The following is a 20,694-nucleotide window of genomic DNA, read 5'->3' on the forward strand; positions in this document are numbered from 1 at the left end:
TAATAGATCAAGAATACAGTAATTTAGATTTGGAACTAAAGGACAAGCCCTGATCATTCAAGAGTGTAACAAAAAAGCCAGGACATTATAAAACACTGCAGAAAACCAGATCAAATTTGCTCCTGAACAACACAACTGCAAAAGCACTTCCACATAAATGCATAGATTTTTCTGACTAATGGGTTCATTGCCGCTATATCCCCTTAAGAACAAAAAGACTTAATCTTCCATGCAGTCAATATGAGGGTGTTGGGCCCAGATACAGCATGTGTCTACTGTAAAGACTGAACAGATCTTGATAACTGGGCAAATGCCAAAAATCATGAAAGACAAAGCAAACCTTAGTTGGTAGGGGCAGTATGAAGTATGGCTACGGTCCCATCTCATATGACCTTTGCCATGATGCTGGTTAGTAGCAGGAATGGTAGAAACATGTAAAAGGCACTCATCCAAGAAAACAGGAATACATCATATAAGGAATTATGGCCTATTTTTCCCATGTTGCAGCATGGACAACACTGTTGGTTGTCCATGTTTACTTCAAACAAGTTGCTACTTAGAGTCCCTCACCTCTGGAAAAGGCTGCATTGCCATTCTGTTCAGCTCCCATTCATGGGGTATATAATAGGTGCATTCTGGCTCATCCTGTCCATATGGTTGTTGTTTGTATGAAAGGTGAATCTGCATACCTCTGAAAATACACCAAACCTACAGGTGCTGAGAGGAGCAGAGGGAGAATTTTATTTCTTCTTCTTCTTTTTCCATACACCAGCTTACAGTAGAGCTGTCTGATACAATCTGCACCCACCCAAAACCTGATCAAAGATTTAAAGCAACAGCCACATTGCACACACTCAATATGATGCTAACTTTCCATTGGAGACCAGATCCACAACTCCCCAAACAAGAGTTGTGGCATCTGCAATCAATACTTCAGTGAACGAGTAGGGGTGGGGATCAGGGATGTAAAGCTAGCACGTCCACTGGGATCAAGAGCCTAAACCAAATGTCTGCATCACGTGTTGCTGACCAGATGTATCGCTTCTTCAAAGTGCGCGTTTAAAGTCTGACAAGTAACAAAACTATGATAGCAGGGGCCATATATGGCCAAGGAGGCACAACTTGAGGATGGCTACAACTAGCCAAGTACAGATGGAGCACACCAAGTGTTGGATGGCTTCTGCTCTAACAACTGGAAGGAAACCCTTCTCTACTTTGTTTCTGGATGGGATGAACTTCATTACCTAACAGGGAAATGAAGCGTCTCCAACTTAACACATAACTGCAAAGAGATAAGAAGTGTCCTACTGTACAGAGCATTTGGATCTTCCCAATATTAACCAATCCTACATGTAAAAAAAAACCACCTCACAAATGTCATGCATTTAGTAAACACATGGGACACTATAGCAAACCCCAATGAAAAAATGTAGAAATTAATAACTTTCATGTTAACCATAAAAATTAAGTACTGATAATAATGAAAGATAATGGAGATGTGAACATTAGTGTTAGCCAAGCCTATAGCAGATAACTAAAGGATCTTATGAGTAAGGGTAGGATTGATGTCAGAATAGCTATATGGAAGCAGGAGAAAGTGAGAAGAAATTAACATTCCACAGTTCAAGTATGGGGTGGTGTCCTCTACCCACTTAGGGAAGTATCTAGAGTAGAACCTGAAGCATGTCTCTTGAAATGGGACTGGGTTGATAAACCATTTGCTTAAGAATACACATATCTTGTGTCTTAAGGCAGGAGAACAAGACACTTGTCACTGATGCCTTCACAGGAGGCATATCCAAAACTCCAAATGGTATCCCAAAGTCATTATCAAAATCAGACACTTTTCTGTGGTGATAGCAATCCAAGCTGATCAGAAACAAGTTAGTCAGTTCCCTAAAAACAGGATGGTAGAGAGGTATCTGGCATCTGGCACAAACTGCCTGAGGCTTTGCTGTCTCACCCTAAATGGCAGGAGATGAAATCTCTGCAAACAATGTGAACATTTGGGTGACAAAATAAAAGGGAGGCTGCTTTTTCTATAGAGGAAATGGAGTTACTTTACCATGATGCTTGACAATAGGCAGTTCACAAACAGAAAGCCCATGAAAAATAAAATTTTGAGGCTAAGCCATCCAGTTTCCTTTCCTCTATTTGTCCATTGTGGGTGAAGTGCTACCTGAACTGAGAAACCTCAAAGATAATTGATTAAGCTGCTCTTTTTGATACCACTTCGCTGGGCAAGTTCAAACTTGGGGTTGAATGCACTACCTGTTGCCCTCCTATCAAAAGTAGGGGAAGGAAAATATTTCAGTAACTCTGTACTTGTTCACAGAATTTATGAGGAATCGTTCAGATGACAAAGAAGCATCACTGAGGAATTTAGTTGCTACATTTGGATTGCTGAATGCTGTTTGCATGATACTGTGAATGTAACTGAAGAGTGAGGCAAAGTTCCTTAAGAATACAAAAAACTGCTTATTCCAAGGCAAGCCACTAGTTCATGTAGCTCAGTATCATTTATCTATGGCAACAGCTCCCAAGGGCTTCAGACAGAAATTATTTGCAGACCTATCTGGAAAGACCAGGTACTGAACCTAAGATCTTCTGCATAGAATACATGTATCTACCTGTAAGCTAAGGCCTTTACAGCTATTGGTGTTGCTACTTTAGTGTTTAAGTGTATAGCTTATTGTTCAGGGGCTGAGTTTGCTACTACAGCAGCAGAGAATCTTTGCTATGCTGCATGTATATTAGACCTGTATATTGGTACAGCGGATATAGAATCTTCCTGCTCCCATTTTTTATTTTTTATTTAAATGAAAAGCTGCAAATTAAACCTCTCCCACCCAAAACATGCCAGTATTTTAGTGTCCTAAGTTTTATTGTGCATAAAGCATTCATTATTTCACATTGTAAAAAGTAACCACACATTTATTCATTCACAAATTAGATTATCTTTATCATACACCAATATATTTTAAAAAACAGTCTGATATCAATATAGTTTTGTTGTTTGCATTTGTGAAGTAGAGAAGCTGACAATAGCTTCATACAGTTTTTCTCAAGTATTGGCATAAATTGAATGTTTTAAATAGAACTGCATTTTGCAGGCAAATTTCAATAGGAATGTTAGCATGAATACAAACAGAATGATGCTGATAGAGCTAAAAGCATGATGGCTTGAATTAACTACTAATTAAAAACTAGATTAATCATCTCTAAAATGTTGGATAAAGAGAAACTACAATATGTTATACGGGTAAATTAAAATGAAGTATTTATACAATAAAATTGCAAGTGAAATTAAAGAAATAATTCATATGCTATTTGGAGGTATCTGTTTCTTATTAAAAAGTGAAAGGAATTCCTCTTGACATTTTATACACCAGATAAGCAATATTATCTAAAATTATAGCAGAAATTTATTTTAAAGGACTATACTTCTCCACATTTCTCTGTTCATGCTTCCAGATTCCACATTGAAGCTTCTTTGATATTTAAAAGCTTTTTTGAAAGAGAAAGTGTCATTTGTTCAGTTAATCTTATACACAGAGCAATTTCACACATATGGCCCTATTTCCATAGCAAAGGCAAATTAGGAGCCTATAAGCTTGTAAATAACTATATTTTAAAGTAGAGGGCACTTTCATTCCAAACTGAATAACCTGAACTAGTAAAAGGCATAATTGAGAGGGGGGAAGTAGGGAAACCCTGTCTCTTCAGCTGCAGCAGATTTAAAGCACATTGCTAAAGTAACGTGGAATTAAGCACTTCACTTATAACATTGGAATTCTGCACACATTACATTATTTCTATGAAGATATTTTACAACATAGGAATTTATTTAACTGACAGAAGATATTAACATTATGGTATCAAATCAGTTTCTCCTTCCTGGTCCTTAAATTCAAGGTTGTACTCTAGCTTCATCCAATCCTGACTTCAGCCACATTGCCTCCAGTGGTCTTTGGTGTGCATCCTTTCTTTCACCGGCTCTACGAGTTTGATTTTCTGTTTTTTCTTGAGACAAACAAAAACACTCTTATCACACACAGCAGATTAAATTAACAATGTACAGAACTAACTTCTTACCATCATCATTTAAAATTTTCCAAACCTTCTGTGATCTTAAACACATTTCTTGTAAGTAAAAAGTATCAACATTATTTCTCCTAAATCCAAAACAATAAGGTGTTTTAAAAAAAGAACATCCTTGATTCATACTTAATGCACTCACTTTCCCATCCATTGTACCACTCCAACTTCACCTTGCTTACTACAAAGGCTCCCCCCACCTTTGTGGATTCCCTTTAGGGGGAAAAAAATGTCCATCCATTACTATGCAGTATATAAAACTCTGCATATATACCTCAGAATACATGTATTTATTCTATCCCTTAAACTACAGGTTTGTAAAACCTATATACATGATAACTACATACTCATGGCACACTCAGCTATTAAGATAGAGCAACAGCTCAAAATAATTTTCTTACAGAATCCCTTTTAAAATCACACTCATATGTTTTAATACTGATCAACACAGAAAAGTCCCCACTCCTGTTCTACATCTACATGAAACCACTGGGTGAGATCATCCATCAGTATGTGAGTATCAGTATGCTGACAATGTGCATTTATACATCTCTGCCCTGGGCCTTCAATGTGATGCCACTGAGATGTGTTCTCAGTGCTTGGATACTGTGTTGGTCTGAATAGGGAAGAACCAGCTTCAGGCTCAACCCTAAAAAGACTGAATGGCTGTGGGTTAGGCACCCCAGCTAGTGATTTTCCATCATTAAATTTGGATGGGGTAACATTCCCCCCAGCCAAAGTTGGTGTACAATCTGGGGGTCCTCTTGGACTTGTGGGTCCTGTCTGAAGAGCAGATGGCAGCTGTGGCCAGGAGGGCCTTCACACAATTATAGCTTGCACTCATCTCTAGATCAGAAGGCACTGCTCATGGTCAGTCGTGCCTTAGTCACCTCCTGTTTGGAATACTACAGCGTGCTCTACATGTCCTTAAAGAGCATTCAGAAGTTTCAGCTGGTCTAGAAAGCAGCAGCACATGCAGTATTGGGCACAATACATTACCCTCATGTAACATCCCTCCCATGTGAGTTGCACTGGCTTCCCAGGTGCAATTCAAGGTGCTGGTTGTCACCTTTAAAACTCTACATGGCATGGGGCCAAGTTACTTGCAGGACTGCTTCTCTCTGGCGGTTTCTATCCATCCCACCAAATCCAGCAGGGTGGGCATGATTCAGATCCCATTGGTGAAGCAGTGTCTTTTGGTGGGCCCTAGGAAGTATGCCTTCTCTGTCATGCTGCTGTCTTGGGGAATAGCCTGCCCCTGAGGCCCCACCCTACTGGCCTTCCAGAAGGCTGTGAGACTAGCTTTTCCACAGGGACAAGGACTGGAACCAGGTGGTTAATGGAGATCTGGCATGAGAGTGATTGTCTTTGATATATCAGTAATGATATTTTTAGGGCCCTGTACTTACTTTTTATTTAATGGATTTGTAAATCTTGGATGTTTTTATTTCTGCGTACTACTCAGAGTTCCTTTGGTAGATGGATGGCCATATACATTTATTAAATATGTGAATAAATGTGAACAACAATGGAATCTGCTTCCAATGGAAGAGAATATATGTAGCTCAGGGCTGAACTGTGGAGTCCTTGGTGCTCTCTGAGCTTGGTTGTTTGCTTGCAGATGTTTCATTACCCAACTAGGTAACATCATCAGTGAGAGTGTGTGTGTGGTTTGCTCCCTGTTTATATACAGTAGCTTGCCCTGCCAGTGTTGGTGGGAGTATGGTTTTCTCCTGGGCAGTTCCTTGATTAGGATATTGTTTTCTGCTTGATTGTTTGCCTGGTGTTAATCCCTGCTTATCGGGGTATTGGCTGCTGGAGAGGATGCGTTCTGGTCTTTTTGTTTCCTTCTTAGCTTTTTTATTGCCTCTTTTGAATGGTGTGTAAATATGGTTTATTTCTATGTGTCTATTGATGGCTAATTTGTCTGAATGCCAAGCTTCCAGGAATTCCCTAGCCTTTTTTGGATTTAGTTTTATTTGGACAAGCTACTGTTTATAAACAGGGAGCAAACCTTATGCTCACTTGCACTGATGATGTTACCTGAGTAATGAAATGTCTGCAAGCAAACAACTAAGCTCAGAGAGCACCAAGGACTCCATAATGGAAACTGCTTCTAATGTCCTGTCTGGTCTATGTAGGACTCTAAGTCAAACTTTGACTTCAACAACATATTTTTCACTGACTGCAAAGGAAAACACTGATGACCCATGTTTATTGTGACTCAATGGAATCTAAAATTGACTGGAGAACTATGGCAGTGTAGTTACAGGGACTAAGAAACTTTTCCTAACTTTAGCTTCAATTGCTTAGTGTGAATGGAAAGAGCCATTTCCACAGGTGAGTGGACTGTTGTATATTTGTCTCTGTCAGTCAAAGGTGTATGTCAGCTATATGCTTTTTCTTTGATATATGTTGTTTTCTTTTAAATGTTTTTAAATTGTAAGCAGCCCAGAGTCACTGTGGAGTCCACCAGCCTTGAAATTGAAATAATAAACAAATGTTTCTGCAATTAGAACCTTCACTAAGATTCAAGAAACTGCACACAGGTATTCCTTGCTTTATGACCCTATTTGGGATTGGAATTTCTGTTGGTAAGTGAAGCAGTAATTAAGCAAACATCACATGACCGTGCTGCTTAGCAATGGCAGTTCCAGCAGTCCCAGTTGCGGTCATTAGGTGAGGACTGCATGGTTGTTAGGTGAGGACATCACACTTCTCCTGCCCTGCATGAACTGCCTCTACTTCAACTCCCTCCACCCAACTCCCTCCCATGCATCTCTGTCCTTTTAGCCACCCTGCACTCTGCCACCTTCCGCCACTGCCACCCCTTGCCACTGCTGCTGCCCCCAAATGACCTTCACCATCTTCTTCTTCCCAATGCTGGCCCAGGATTCAGGCAGTGGGCAGGGGCGCAGTCCCAGGACATGCACAGTGAGTGCAGAAGGGTGGCAATGAAGGGAGCTCACTGGGCCTAGCCAGGGAGGAGGCAGCAGGATGGAGCCAGTGGAAGAGGCAGGATGGCAGCGCAGGCAGGGGAGAGCAGAGGGATGGGCCGGCAGCTGGCCTCAGCTGGGCATGCCCTTCCTCCCGCAGGAGTGGCTCCAGGACCTGGAGGGTCTCCTGCAGCCAGTTCTCCAGGAGTGCTTCCAATGCACTCCCCTATTGTAGGGGAGATGGGCGGGAGAGAAATTCAATAAATAAATAAATAAAATAAATAAATGCGAGCTGTGGAGCATGCACTGCACCTTCAGGAAGCCCTTGTCCCCCTGCTTCCTGCAGTCCTGCCACCACTCCGAACAGCGCCTCCTGCACAGCCGCCACCTTCACCTGGGGAGCCACCGCTGCTGTCTCTCCTGCCTTGCCTGGCAATGGAGTATGCCTTGCCTCGCCATCCCATCCTGCTGTACTGTTCAGTCTGTGGGCTATTGCTCCTTGAGCTGGTGGCAGAATATGGAGCTCCTCCACCCACACCGCTGCCCTGCTTCCTCCACCAGCTCTGTCCTGCTGCCTCCTCCCCAGCTGGGCCCAGTGACTACCCTTCGGCAGGCAAAGCTCTGCCACCCCACCTCATTCACTGCATGCATCCCAGGGCGTGTCCTCGCCCAGTGCCTGGATCCTGGACCAGCAGTGGGAGGAAAAAGATGGCGAAGGCCAGTTGGGGGCAGCGGCAGTAGGGATAGGCAGCAAAGTACAGGGCAGGGTGGAGATGGGGAGGGAGATAGGCAGGTGGAGAGAGTTGAAGCAGAGGCAGTTCATGCAGGGCAGGAGAACATGTCCATGGGATGTTGCAACTATCGTAAATGCAGGCCAGTTGCCAAGTGCCCAAATTCTGATCACGTGCCCACAGGGGCACTGTAACAGCTGGAACTTCAAGGACTATCTGTAATTAACTCACATACTTGAAGGGGCTATTCCAGTCCTTCAAACTACATATTAAACTACTTTTGAAACTGGAGAAGCTTTAAAAATATGACACGAGAAATGGGTGATGGTATGACATTTGTTTTAAAGAAGAAAATTAGTCATCTATATCCAAGCCTTTTTGGGGGGGTTGGGCTGGTTGGTTGCCTAATTTAGTTTGTTAGAACCTAGCAGTGTGAATAAATGATAGATTTATTTTTATTAACTTTTTATGGATCCATTCTTTATTTTGTTTTCAGCCATATTCTGCTTCCATTGCTTAACTGAAAGAAAGATTATGTTGAAAGACAACTGACTTAAACATAAGTACTATTGCCAGAGCTAGACCAAAAACTGAAACCTGCCTGACATTGTACTTGCATACTTTTAATTTGATGAGTAATAACATGAACAAGTCTCCTGAATTCTTGTTAAAGATACTTATTTCTGGGTACTAATGTTAAATTAAAGAAGTTATTTAGAATATCACTATGTACTTTCACAGTATATCCCCATGTGGTAAAGTATTACTTACCCCAATCCACATTAACATTATTCATCTTACAAAGCAAGAACACCTGACGCCTCACTAGCTATATATTTGAATCTTTTGTGATGTAGGAGTGTAAGTTATTATGTTGAAAAAAAATTTCTAAAGCTCTTCACAATGAGCAGACATACAAAAGATAATAAAATCAAATGCAGCACAACAGCATAATAGTAGCAGAACATACTTCTTTTGTTATTCCTAATGTTTATGATTCATGTTTGCTGTCTATTTGAGTATGACTCATTTAACATAGTCTATTTGCTAGCAATGGAAATGAATATGCTCTGTTCTGAAAATTCACTGATGCAGGGTCTCCTGTGGGTAAAAAAACCACTTCCTGGATGAAATCCTTCTATGTTCAGCAATGCGCTACAAATGAAATTCATGGGCCTACTATAAACTGAAAATTGATTCAGGTATCCTGGAATTCTCACAGCTTCTAGCTGAGCAGTACTGAAACTCACACTGGGGTGCAATCATACATAACAATGCTCAGTTTTTCAAGTAGAAGTGGCACATAATCAGTAACATCAAATTAAAAAATACAGGGTGGTGATGAATCAAATTGTGAAATAACAATGCTTACAGTAAACAATGCTTTTTTAGTTATCAGTACATTCATACATATGAGTTTGCACCTATGCAGATCATCATTTGAATCTGAAGCTCAGTTTTAGAGTATTTCAGAATGATGGTCAGTACAAGTGCAAAGTTGTATGTGTGATTCACAGAGATAATGAATAATAATTCCACACTTCTCTTATCCACAGTCTAACAGTATTAACATACAGTGATCATTCGACTGCAGCTACTAGATACTACAAACATACATAGGGATTCCTGAAAACCAGTGTAGTGATTATTCTAGTCATCATATTGACCAGACCTACTGTAAGAATTCTAGGAATTCTAGGAATTTGGGCCTGGAACATTTTTTTGAGATGTAACAGCTTACCAGAACAGGCATAACCTCCCAAATACTAGATTAGAAGAATTCATTCTAATTTAACTCATGGGTTGTCCAATCCTATTAATAAATAAGAATGAATCTGTAACCACTACTTCTGTGTTCTTGCTAAAACTGTGGTTAAAACAATAGTAAATAATAATCATCTTGACATAGTTGTGGAAATGTCAACATAGACAGTATTTGTTTTCATCCTGAATATGAGAAATAACTTAGAAATATGAATATGAAGTCAGTTTTTCACTGTAGCCTTTAATTCTGCACTTATTTTAGTTGATCACTTACAAGCTAACCTTCCGTGAATGGCTCTCTTTATTCCCATTGCTTTTTTGATCAACTGTGTTACTTGTGTTACGAGAGGAAGATGGTAAGGTGGAAGTAGAATTAAAAGCAGCAGTGCCACTGACATTAGTGGGACGTGTTCGGAAGGAATCATCTGAAAGAAAATATGTAAAATTTCAGACAGCCAGGTTGCAATAGTTTGATACTGATTTGTTTCAGAGCTACAAATTTTGCATGAACTGACCATCAAGCAGGCATGCTTGCTTATATAACTTATTGCATTTGGGGCAAAACTAAGGACATCAGGCTCTATAAGAACAAAGGAAAGCCCCCCCCCCCAAAAAGAATTGCAATAAAATGTAATAAAATATTATTTAAAAGTAATACAGTTTACTTACCAGTAAATGAGAACATAGAATTCTTTGTTACTCCTGACACAGAAGTATATCCTATTGAAGAACTTTTGCTGAAGGGGTACAAAAATATGATGGGAATGTTATAATGTGTACTTACTGTTATTAGTTTTTATAGTTTTTCACCTCAGAGATTTCAAGACAGTTCACAATATAGTATTCATACACACTTGGTAAAATGACAAGGAATAAAGTAAAAGAGAGAACAAAACCCCAAATTCACAATGTAAAACAAAAACATAAAGCAACCAGTGAGAAAGGAAATCTGCAACCCTGGTGCTCCCACAGATAAGACCCTGCCTTGGCTGGGAATTAATCAGGCATTTACTGACAAGGGTGCCTTAAATGATTAACAGTAGGGCCAGTGATCTGTGTGGGAAAAACATGCTTCAAGCATCCTGGTCCCTAACATTTAGAATGTTTTAGATAATAGCCAACATATTAAACTGTGCCTTAACCTAGATACGACTTTGAGGAGAGAGCATAGACGTGTGAACTCCTTCAGCTCAGTCACAACCTGATTATAAAGTAATAAAACAGTTCAACATTATTCCTGGCTGCAAACCTTCTCTTTCAAGAGAAAGGGCAACTCCATACAAAAGAGTTTATATCCCTCATGCCAGATTTGATATTTAATTGAAAGGCAGTGTAAAACATTACAAAATTAATTAAAAGCTGCCTGACAGCTACCCTGTAAATGTAGTAAAACAGAGATATAAATTGCATTCTTTTTCTATTTTTGCCTTTCAAATGAGGTATATTGTATATTTATGTGAAGGTTCAGTCCTGGCTGCAAGGAGAGAGGAGTTGCAGAAAATGTATTATGAAGTAGTCCTGAACTTGGAGGAGTTTCACCTCTATAAAAAATGGACCTGGGAATTCTGACCCGGACGAAGATATTTTCAAACCCCCAGATTGCCACTTTTAATTATCATATGCCTTTAATCTGTGAAATTTTAAATTTTAATATATTTGATTCTTAAGGTAAAAAAAGAGAATATTGTATGTCCTTGAAAAGGAATCATACAATGATCAGAATCATTCACCACAAGATGGTACCCATTTATAACTACCACTGTTAGGTATCTATAGCCTTCTATGATTTCTAGCTGTCTTTGTGTCTCTGTTTTACAATATAGATAGGACTTCCAAGGACATTGGATGTGTATCCTTTTTAATAAAACCTTGTATTTTACTTATCCATATGGCCAACAGAGCAACTTAAGCTATTAGACAGTTTTCTTCTTGGCTTATCAAATAAATGCTGTGCTTTCAATCAATTAAACAGGACTGATTTGTTTTCTGAGTAATTCAAGTTCTCTGCAAGCTCCTTTGATACAAAAAATTGGAATCTGCAGATGACTTCATAGCAACTTGATCTTGGAAGTGCAAAGTGTAATGGAATCACATAAGAAAGGCAAAGAGATAGTAGAGAGCACCCCTTTTCCTATGTGCATGTTTTTCCTCTGTAGGAAAATAAATGATAAGTGCAAATAGGCTATATCTCTCTTTGCCTTTTTGGACATGACAGAAGCTTAGAATGATGTTTAAGTGTTTAGCTGGGATCCTTAATCAATGATATCAGTGTAGCCTGATCATAAGACCATGAACATAAAGTTAGTCATGTGGTGAAGGGGGTTAGACTGGCATGCTCTGGCTTGTTTTCTTTATCTATCCATGCATGATGGAATATCTTCAGCACATAGTCACTTCATTTAAGTAATGCTATTTTAAATTTAAAACCCAATAAATTCAATGAGATATAGGTGCATTTGGCCTCTCATTTTTTTATCCACTTAGTTTTTAAAGTGTGGCACATAACTCAAAGGACAAGTTTAGCTTTCAGCCCCTCCTCCCCCAAAAGAATTGTACTTTTGAACTGGCAAAGCAAATGTTATGTGTCCATAAAGAACAGCTACAGTGTAGGCTGTACACTATAGCCATCTATGTACCTAACATTAAGGAAAACAAAATATTACATACCTGGGGCATTTGTCAATGTTGCCATATTTTGAGTGCAAAGCTTGACTACTGAAAGACTGACTTCGAACCAATTTAGACTTTTTTACTTCTTTGCCTAAAAGCAAAATTATAATTAATAACACATGCATGCGCATGCACACACAGAACTTAAGCTATTAGTTTTCTTCTTGGCTTATCAAATAAATGTGTGTGTACACATCTTTCTTAGCAAATGTATAGCTGCAAATGGAACCTATAATCTGCCAATAAGTAATGTTAATAGGCATGAATAGTTTTGATGTTCTTGGAAAACATGATTATGTTCCAAAAATCATCATCCTCACTGAACATAAATGTCCAGTTATTAATTTTATGGGATTCTGACAAAACGTGTGACCTAATTTCACTGAACACAAGGCAATGATTATCAGAATTTGAAGTCCCATTACTTTTATTATTATACTGGATGAGAGAGTGCTATGTTTATCACCTTAAACTCCTGGAGGAAAGGTGGCAAATATATACATCTTCATCACATAATTCCCTGTCATGGTAAACAAGCTTAAGAAAAGCACATACAAAGAATAAAAAATAAGCAATAGCAGTAGTAAGGAAAAAGAAATTAAAGGTAGGAACAAGAGGGAAAGAAAGGAAAAGTTATCTGCAAAACCTGGAACAAAGATCAGAACTATCTGGGAGACATGAAAAAAGTTAGCTTGAAATCAATAAATTTTTAAACAGTACATTCATCCACATACACACCCCCTCATCATGTTTACTCCTTTTAGAGGTAAGCAGTGTTATACAGAATTCAGAAAAACAGTTCAAATCATAAGGGGAAAAAAAATATGAAAGCACGATACAAGAAAAAGACTGTCTCTAGTTTACACCAATACCTTTCACTATACCTCTCAATACCTTCCTATCTTTGCAAATCATCCTTACTTTCACCAGTTGCTTATGCCACCATTTGTTCTTTAAACTTCTCAGTTCTTCTTTTTGAGGATCTCATCAACTCTAACCAATCAAAACATTCTCAGTCATCTCCTTCCTCTTGATTCATTCATTTTTCCCCCTCACATATTTGTTTTACAATTCATCCCCATTTGTTCTCTCTGTATTACCAAAACACTTCAATGTACATCTTTCATACTGATCACTCACTTTTGTATCAGCCCACATTTGTTCACCACCCAGTCATTCTTGGCCATATCTCTTCTTGTTTTACTAGATATGCTTCTTATGTAATATATTCCCACTGCATTCACCTTATTTTTATATTTCTCCTGCAATATCTCTCACTTCCATATAACAAAGTAGGCAGAAGCACACTCTTATACATAACCATTCTGGGTTTTTAAAACAAACATTCATTCCTAGTAACAAATCATGTACTACTCATTACCCTTCTGCCAGCATTTGCACAACTTCAAATCTCTCCACCCAATTTTAACAAAAAATTAACAAATATTCCAACAAGATACTCACATTCATCTACTTGTTGTAAACGTTCATCATTTGTTCACTCCATTCCCTACCAAAGGGGCTTCCATGGTCTACAATCATTAATTTTTAGATATATGCTTCACATTGTATAATGCAATCTATCATTCGCTGCAAATCACTCAGATTCTTAGCCAACATCACAGAATCACTTATATACAAAAGTGCCCAGAGATTCACATTTCTAACCAATACATCTCTGTCTCCAGAAGTCTTCTGTATATATTCATACATAAATAATTAAACAATTAAAGGGATATTACACATTCTTGTTTGTTGCTTAGATGGAATCATAATAATATATCCGTGTTTCCTCTAAGGAGCTCAAGATCAGTACATGGGAGCCCCCCTCCAATTCCACAATAACAAACCTATAAAGTAGACTCATCTAACAGAATGATTGGCCCAAAGTCACTCAGCAAGTTCCACAATCAAGTAGAATTTAATCCATGTCTCCCCACTCACAGTCCAACATCTTAACCACTACAACACACTGAGTAAAGCAACTTGTTCATAAATCTAGTCACTTCAAATAGAAAGGGGAGAACAAAATCATATTCATAGCTGCCAGAAGCTCAATACCATCTTTATAGCTGGGGACATTAAGGCTCAGAGGGAAAGCCTGCACAATGATGGGGTTACTGGTTTCTACGATCCTCATGGAAGCTGTTGTTGACACGGGTGATCCCAAAACAGTGTGAATTTACCAAGAGCTTATAAGTGCTATAACATGTAAAAGTGTGTGTGTGTAGTATGTATTACCAATGCATTTATGCCTTTTGAATCATCTAACTCTAAGTGTCACAAAAGGTTGTTTACTTATTACAGTAGTTATCTCCTACATCACTGGCACTTGAGAGGGGCAACAAGTCTGGAACCCAGTGATGATACACCTCTAATACCTTCCACAGGTCACCTGAGACAATATATCATGATGCTTTTATACCTGTTCCCTTATGTTCCTTGTAATATGGATTAGATTTTTAAAATTGTGCAGAAGAGATTTGTTTCTTACTTGCTGAAGCACCTGAAGCGTTTCCAGAAACAGACATTGGGATAGTTTTGGCCAAAGTTGATGATGTTTTACTGTCTCTACCTAAAACAAAGGTTATTATATGTACTGAACATAACTGCATGAACAAAATTGTAATATTCCTACTATTTTTAGTTATATACAATACATCAAATATTACAGAAATTACTGGCAATAAAAATTCACACATGTATCATTAATGCCATATTTTGAACCTCACCAAAATGTAACATGCTTTTTACAGAGATTGCAGAAAAATAGGCTACCATCTGTTACAAATATTCTGACTAGGATATTTTGTGCTACGGGGTAGAATTTAGGCTAAGTTCTTTATCAGCAGAATTAGCAATGAAGTCTTTCAACTTGAAGAGTTACTCCATAAAGCTGATGCTTGAAATAAAGTGCATGCTGGTTTGTTTCTACAGTTAGAGTGGCATGGTCAGCTTGCTGGTAAAGCAAAACTAGCCAAGTTCATTTCTAATACTAGCTTCAGGGCAACCATTATGCAAACCAGGAGGAATTAGCCTCATATTTCTCTTTCTTCCACTTCTTGGAGTGATTCTTTCCAACTTTCTCCCATCATTAATTATAGTTTCACACTGCCAGTGCACAAAAGCAAAGCATACTTAATACAAATAAGGCCCTTCCATAATTAGATTTTGCTAACTATGTCAATCCATTTCAAATAGCAACCCTCAAGGGACATGATTTTGGCATCAGATTATTTTATGTTGAGACTTATCCTAGCAAATGAGAACTGGCTCTCTTCCATAATATAAGTTTGCACTTCCTAGTTGAAATATGCCAAGGGTCATCCTATAAAAGTGTACACAGCTATGACATGCTCTCATAATAAGTTAGTAACAACCATCCCCAGTATTTTTTTTTTAATACAATAATGTCCACTACCTCCACCTGACCATTCTTTGTTGCCCATAAAAATAAATTAAGAAGCCTGTGGAGAAAGGAAACAAAACCAAAAAAATCACAACCACTTACGCTTCTTTTCATATATTTTATCATTCATACTTGTAGACCTGCTTTCATTTTGCTGTTTCTCTTTTTCTAATTGTTCCTAATAGGGAAACAGTGTAATAAGAACGTTAACGGAAAAATGAAATGTAGATTTATTGGCTGCAGCTTTTATGTTAGCATGGTTTTATGATCCACCTAGCTTCAAGAAACAGTCTGAAATGCCATCATGTTATCAGTGATAAAAGAGTTGTTTGTTCAAAGTGTATTTTGGTCCAGAAGTTGCCAACCTCCCCTAAAAATACCCCCATAAATACATAAACAAGCTCTCCTCTGATGGTACCACACAGTATAGTTGTTTTCTCTCTGAAAAAAAAAAAGCCTTATAGCTATAAAATTCTGGGAGAGCACATAGATTGGGAAAGCTAATTGTTTCTCTATCTCTATCAGCTACTCTACTTGTGCAGACCAATAATTTCTCCAGAGTAACCTTGACTTGGACCTAAATGTGTGAACTGGATATATGGCACAATGTTTACAGCTGTTATGACAGAATCAGCATAGAATGGAGTGTAAACTTCTGGCCTGGAACTTCCTGATTAAATCATGCTTTTATCATGAAAAAAGCAAGTCCTCCTATGTAGCAGGATAAACTAACTTCACCAAAGGATGAGGTGAAGAAATATATGAAGGCAGAAACTGGCACCTGAATGTTGAAGCAAAATATCCTGGGATGAGATACTTTTTGAGCTCCACACTAGACAGTGAAATGTTCTAGGTCAGAGCTGACCGTGAACTGATGTTGCCTTTAGGGAAGGCACTATGCTTCCATTCATAATATGGGAATAATGTTAACTATATTTTAGGATTACTGAGATGATGTAACATGAAGTGCTATTAACACCTCATACGAGTTATTATTAGTATCAAACATTTGGGTGATGTACTTCCTAATATATTTTCTCCTGACAGCTGCCTGAAATGCTTCTATGCAAGATTAAGTTACATCCAAGAATCAATGTTTTTTTGCACCAGCAACATTTCCCCACATATATATGGACATATTTCCCCTCAAGAATCAGATAAACTTTATGATATACATAAGAATTTTTAGAGTATTTTTAACTTTTTTAAAAAAAATTGTAAACCTTTATTAGAATTCATTGGATAGTTCGTATGATATTCAAGTAGCACCTTATTCATGCAATAAACATACCATTTCCAAAAGAAGATGCTCCTCTCTTTCCTTTTGCTGATCCAATAGATCATTTTCATAAAACCTCTTCTGAAACTGTTCAAATGTGAAACCAGAGAATCAGCAATCACACTAGAGGTTTCAGTATGCTCTTTCCTGCTATCATTTTAGTTTATACTTACGGCATCTAAAGAAGTTTCCATTCTGTCCAGTTCTAGTACCATCTATTAAAAAAAGATTTAAATATTATTATAGGATGGCTTAATTGTTTTAAGAGAATCTCAAGTGGTTTGGATTTCCTACTAGCAATTTTAGAAAGGACGTGGGCTCATTCAGAAGATAAGATGCCAGACTAGCTTGGGAACTGGGATGCCTACCTACAGGAGCGCTATAACATTCTTTAAGCAGAAGCTTACTGATCATAATGTAAGAGACTTCTAATTATATAAGCATAGGTTTGAACTATATACGATCCAAAGGAAACTCCTTTACCACCACATTCAGCTATAGTGCAAGTTCATTGTGCCCATACATTTCTATGGATTTATAATAAATTAAGATCATTACATCTGATTTATTTCAGCATAAACAGAATTCAGGAACTTTGCAATGCATAAGCTAGGTTCACATATCATACTAAACCAAACTGTGGCTTGGGTTTAATTATTGTATTAGTCTAGCCACTGTGGACTACAAACTATGGTTTATAGCTTAGTGAGAAGTGTATACTCAGCTAATCAAAATTTACTGAATCATGGTTAAGCAAACCATGACTTTGTACAATGAACTCTGTCATCTTAAGAATTACGATAAAAATATAAGAAAAATACTGGATGAATAAAAGAACCTCACATACTTTTTTAATAATGTTCAAGACGTCTTTATCTTTCTCCTCACACAGAAGTTTTCTTACACTCAATTCTAGCTGCTGCAGTAAATGTTTGTCTGTGGGAACTTTGAGGGTAGACTTCACTTTTGGTAATAAACAACACAGCTTCATTCTATACAGGGAAATAACGTTCATATTTTTTAAAAATATGAAGATATACACCAGGTTAAAAAAAATCAAACACAGAAACATGCAAACTCTGAAGTGGTAGATAATATTGAAGTAAATAAAGTATATACTGTAAAGCCATAAAGAAGAGTTAAAGTGCCAGTAAAAAAAATGGTTGCTAAAATAGGCAGGGCAATGTAATAATAGCATGCTGAGTATTTCCAAAGGACTGTATAAATAAGTTTTGAAAAAAGTCCCTATCTTTTCAAACTACAGTCATCTCCAAAAAACTTATTACTTGGAGTGTTTTTTATGAGTATGCGTAAAACTTGACCAAATATGAAAAGTTCTAAGTTAGGAATTCTTTAAGGCCCTCATCTCCATCTGCTTTTTGTTTCTAGAGATGAAATCCCTATCATCCAAAAAAAAGCCATTTGTTCATGTTTGCTTTAATATTATCTGTGGGACTAAAAAGAAAACTGTCTTGATTCTGTTGTATATAGAAATTCTTCATACTGCTGTCTATCTCCTTCATGGACCTTTAGGCAATGTTATGCCAATCAGGTTTTCATTTTTGTGCTATTTACTGTTTAGTATTTATATTTCTAAAGATTTTAGAGATGAACTAGGGATGGACAAATTCCTTTAGGATCAAGTCATTTTTCCTGTTACAGGGGACAAAACTATTGTTATATCAAGTATGATTTTAACAAAATGCCCTTTCACTTTCAGTAAGAAGTTTCATCAGTTACTCAACAAAAGCATTACTGCACTAAAAATTAATTGGTTAGTTAGGTGCCATCAAATTGGCCCCAACTCCTGATGACTGTGTGGACAAATATTTGGTAGGTTAATCTGCATACAGCAATAAGTCATAGCTCTTTCAAGAGCAGTGATCTCCTTGACTTTTTCCCTCCGCCTTATCTGTTGCCTTCCCTTCTTCTCCTTCTCCCAAATTGCCAAACAAGATAATCCTTTTTCCCTAGTTAACAATCAATCATTTGTAACACATGCTCCAAATATTTGATTTTCTGCTTGCAGACCTCTGCCTCAATGAAACAGCCTATTTTTATTTGACTCAGGACTGATTAATTGGTTCTTCTTGTAGCTCATGGTACTCTCCAAATCCATAATTTAATGGTGTTCATATTCTTTATTTTGCTCTTCATCAATGTCCAGCTTTCACAGACAAATGTTTTTATTGGAAAAAAACACTGTTTTAACTATTTTAATCTTTGTTATCATAGAAATATCCTCACCCCGAATTTGTCCCCATCACTGCCCTCCTTCCTAGAAATAATCTTTCCTTTAGTTCTCCAGCACACACTTTTCCTTACCTATTTTTGAGCTCAACAATTCTATCTACCATTTTTGCTTCTTTGCTGCCAATCATGAATTCACTAAGCATGCTATTTAACACTGCCTTTGTCTTCTTAATGTTTAGTACAGATCTTTTGGTTTCCACTTTGACTTTCATAATGAGTTCTTCTAAATCTGTTTTATTTTAGCATAACAAAATGGTATCATCTGTATACTTAGTTCAGCATTCTGTTTCCATAGGGTACCTCCTAGGCTACAAACTATGTATGTCTCCAAATGCAGCATTTTCCTCTTGCACAAAATAAATTACAGCCATTGTTGTCAACTGGAAAAATTTCAGATACTCAGAAACCTAAACCTACTGAGCAGAAACAAGTTTTGCCCCTCTCCCAATACTTTTGTTAATTACAATGTTTTTATTTTATTCCAGAGAATTTCATGGAAACTGTTAAGGAACATTTCCTGTTATGTAATTGCTCTGCCACAAACACAAAATTTTATTGGTCATTTAGATATCACTGTCTTCCTCTTTCAATCTTCATGTGTTTTTTTTACTGCTTCTTCCATCTGCTTTCTTAACAATAAAAAAAAATTAAGAAGGAAAGCCAGAATAGCTGTACAATGCTTTCCAATTAATACTACTAAGAACAAATCCATTCATCTCTCTATACATCTCTTCTTTAGCCCTGGTCCAGCTCAATTTCTTTGTCATGCTGGGTTCTGACAGAGGCACTAAGCTCAGAAATTACATATATAAAAACATTAATATATACTGTATGAGATACAAATCTACAGAGTGTAGTTTAATTGTAAAATACATCAATTTTATTCCAGAAACATGAGCAACCTGCATTAAATGGCAATGCAAAGCAACCTGAATAAATCAGTGTTTTATTTATTTAGCATAACTTGTACAGTACCTCACATTTGCTACTGGATCATGGGTAAGTTCGAGCACAGGAAGAAAGAAGTATTCACAGAAAAATGATTTGGAAAAGAGCTCTATGATGAATTCACAAGTATCTAAAAAACGTAATCTGTTCCAATAGCTTTTTCCCTGGCCCAGTTCTGGAGGAAAAAAAAAATTAATAACTATTGGTAGGTTATTATTTTGATAGAAGAAATTAACAGATATATTAACATTATGTTCTCAAATATAATGTAATGGCGTTCAACTGGCTCATTAGAATAATTATGAAACATGCTTTAGGTCATGGTCATAATGCTCTAACTGTACTGCTAAGAAGCAGAAACATGCACAGGAAGCCAGGTAGGACAGCTCTATCTGGGTGGGGCAATGCTACTGTAGCAGCTCCTACACATCAGCATTCCAGTGCTTTCTGCCATGCTAGGACACCTGTTAAGTACTTGTATAATTATTTAAACTTGATATTCTTATTGGAATACTGGGAAATGGTGCTGTATTATATAAACTTTTTAAAGATAATTGTGAAACACTTTGCATATGAATTGCCATGGTAAACTTGCATACAAATATC

At 37.5% G+C, this 20,694-nt stretch overlaps 1 protein-coding gene across 6 annotated transcripts in view; it reads right to left on the minus strand.

Moving 5' to 3' along the window:
* Position 1: 1 nt before the first annotated feature.
* PPP4R4 (protein phosphatase 4 regulatory subunit 4) overlaps positions 2 to 20,694 on the minus strand; it is a 106,919-nt gene continuing 86,226 nt past the window's right edge. For 5 of the 6 annotated variants that reach the window (XM_088145199.1, XM_088145201.1, XM_088145200.1 and 2 more), the window contains 10 exons: positions 20,116 to 20,263; positions 17,735 to 17,879; positions 17,061 to 17,102; positions 16,900 to 16,974; positions 15,711 to 15,786; positions 14,694 to 14,774; positions 12,197 to 12,290; positions 10,199 to 10,266; positions 9,812 to 9,954; positions 2 to 4,023 (listed from right to left, as the gene is read on the minus strand). In XM_088145199.1, coding sequence (XP_088001325.1) covers positions 3,946 to 4,023; positions 9,812 to 9,954; positions 10,199 to 10,266; positions 12,197 to 12,290; positions 14,694 to 14,774; positions 15,711 to 15,786; positions 16,900 to 16,974; positions 17,061 to 17,102; positions 17,735 to 17,879; positions 20,116 to 20,263 — 950 coding nt within the window. In that variant the 3' untranslated portion in view covers positions 2 to 3,945. Of the gene's footprint in view, positions 4,024 to 9,803; positions 9,955 to 10,198; positions 10,267 to 12,196; positions 12,291 to 14,693; positions 14,775 to 15,710; positions 15,787 to 16,899; positions 16,975 to 17,060; positions 17,103 to 17,734; positions 17,880 to 20,115; positions 20,264 to 20,694 lie in introns of all 6 variants that reach the window. The other variant, XM_025167966.2, reaches the window with a different exon arrangement.

Source organism: Python bivittatus, unplaced genomic scaffold (genome assembly GCF_059951505.1).
Source record: "Python bivittatus isolate LINGU-HERP-01145 unplaced genomic scaffold, Pbiv_v1 ctg000480_np1212, whole genome shotgun sequence".
Lineage (NCBI taxonomy): Eukaryota > Metazoa > Chordata > Lepidosauria > Squamata > Pythonidae > Python > Python bivittatus.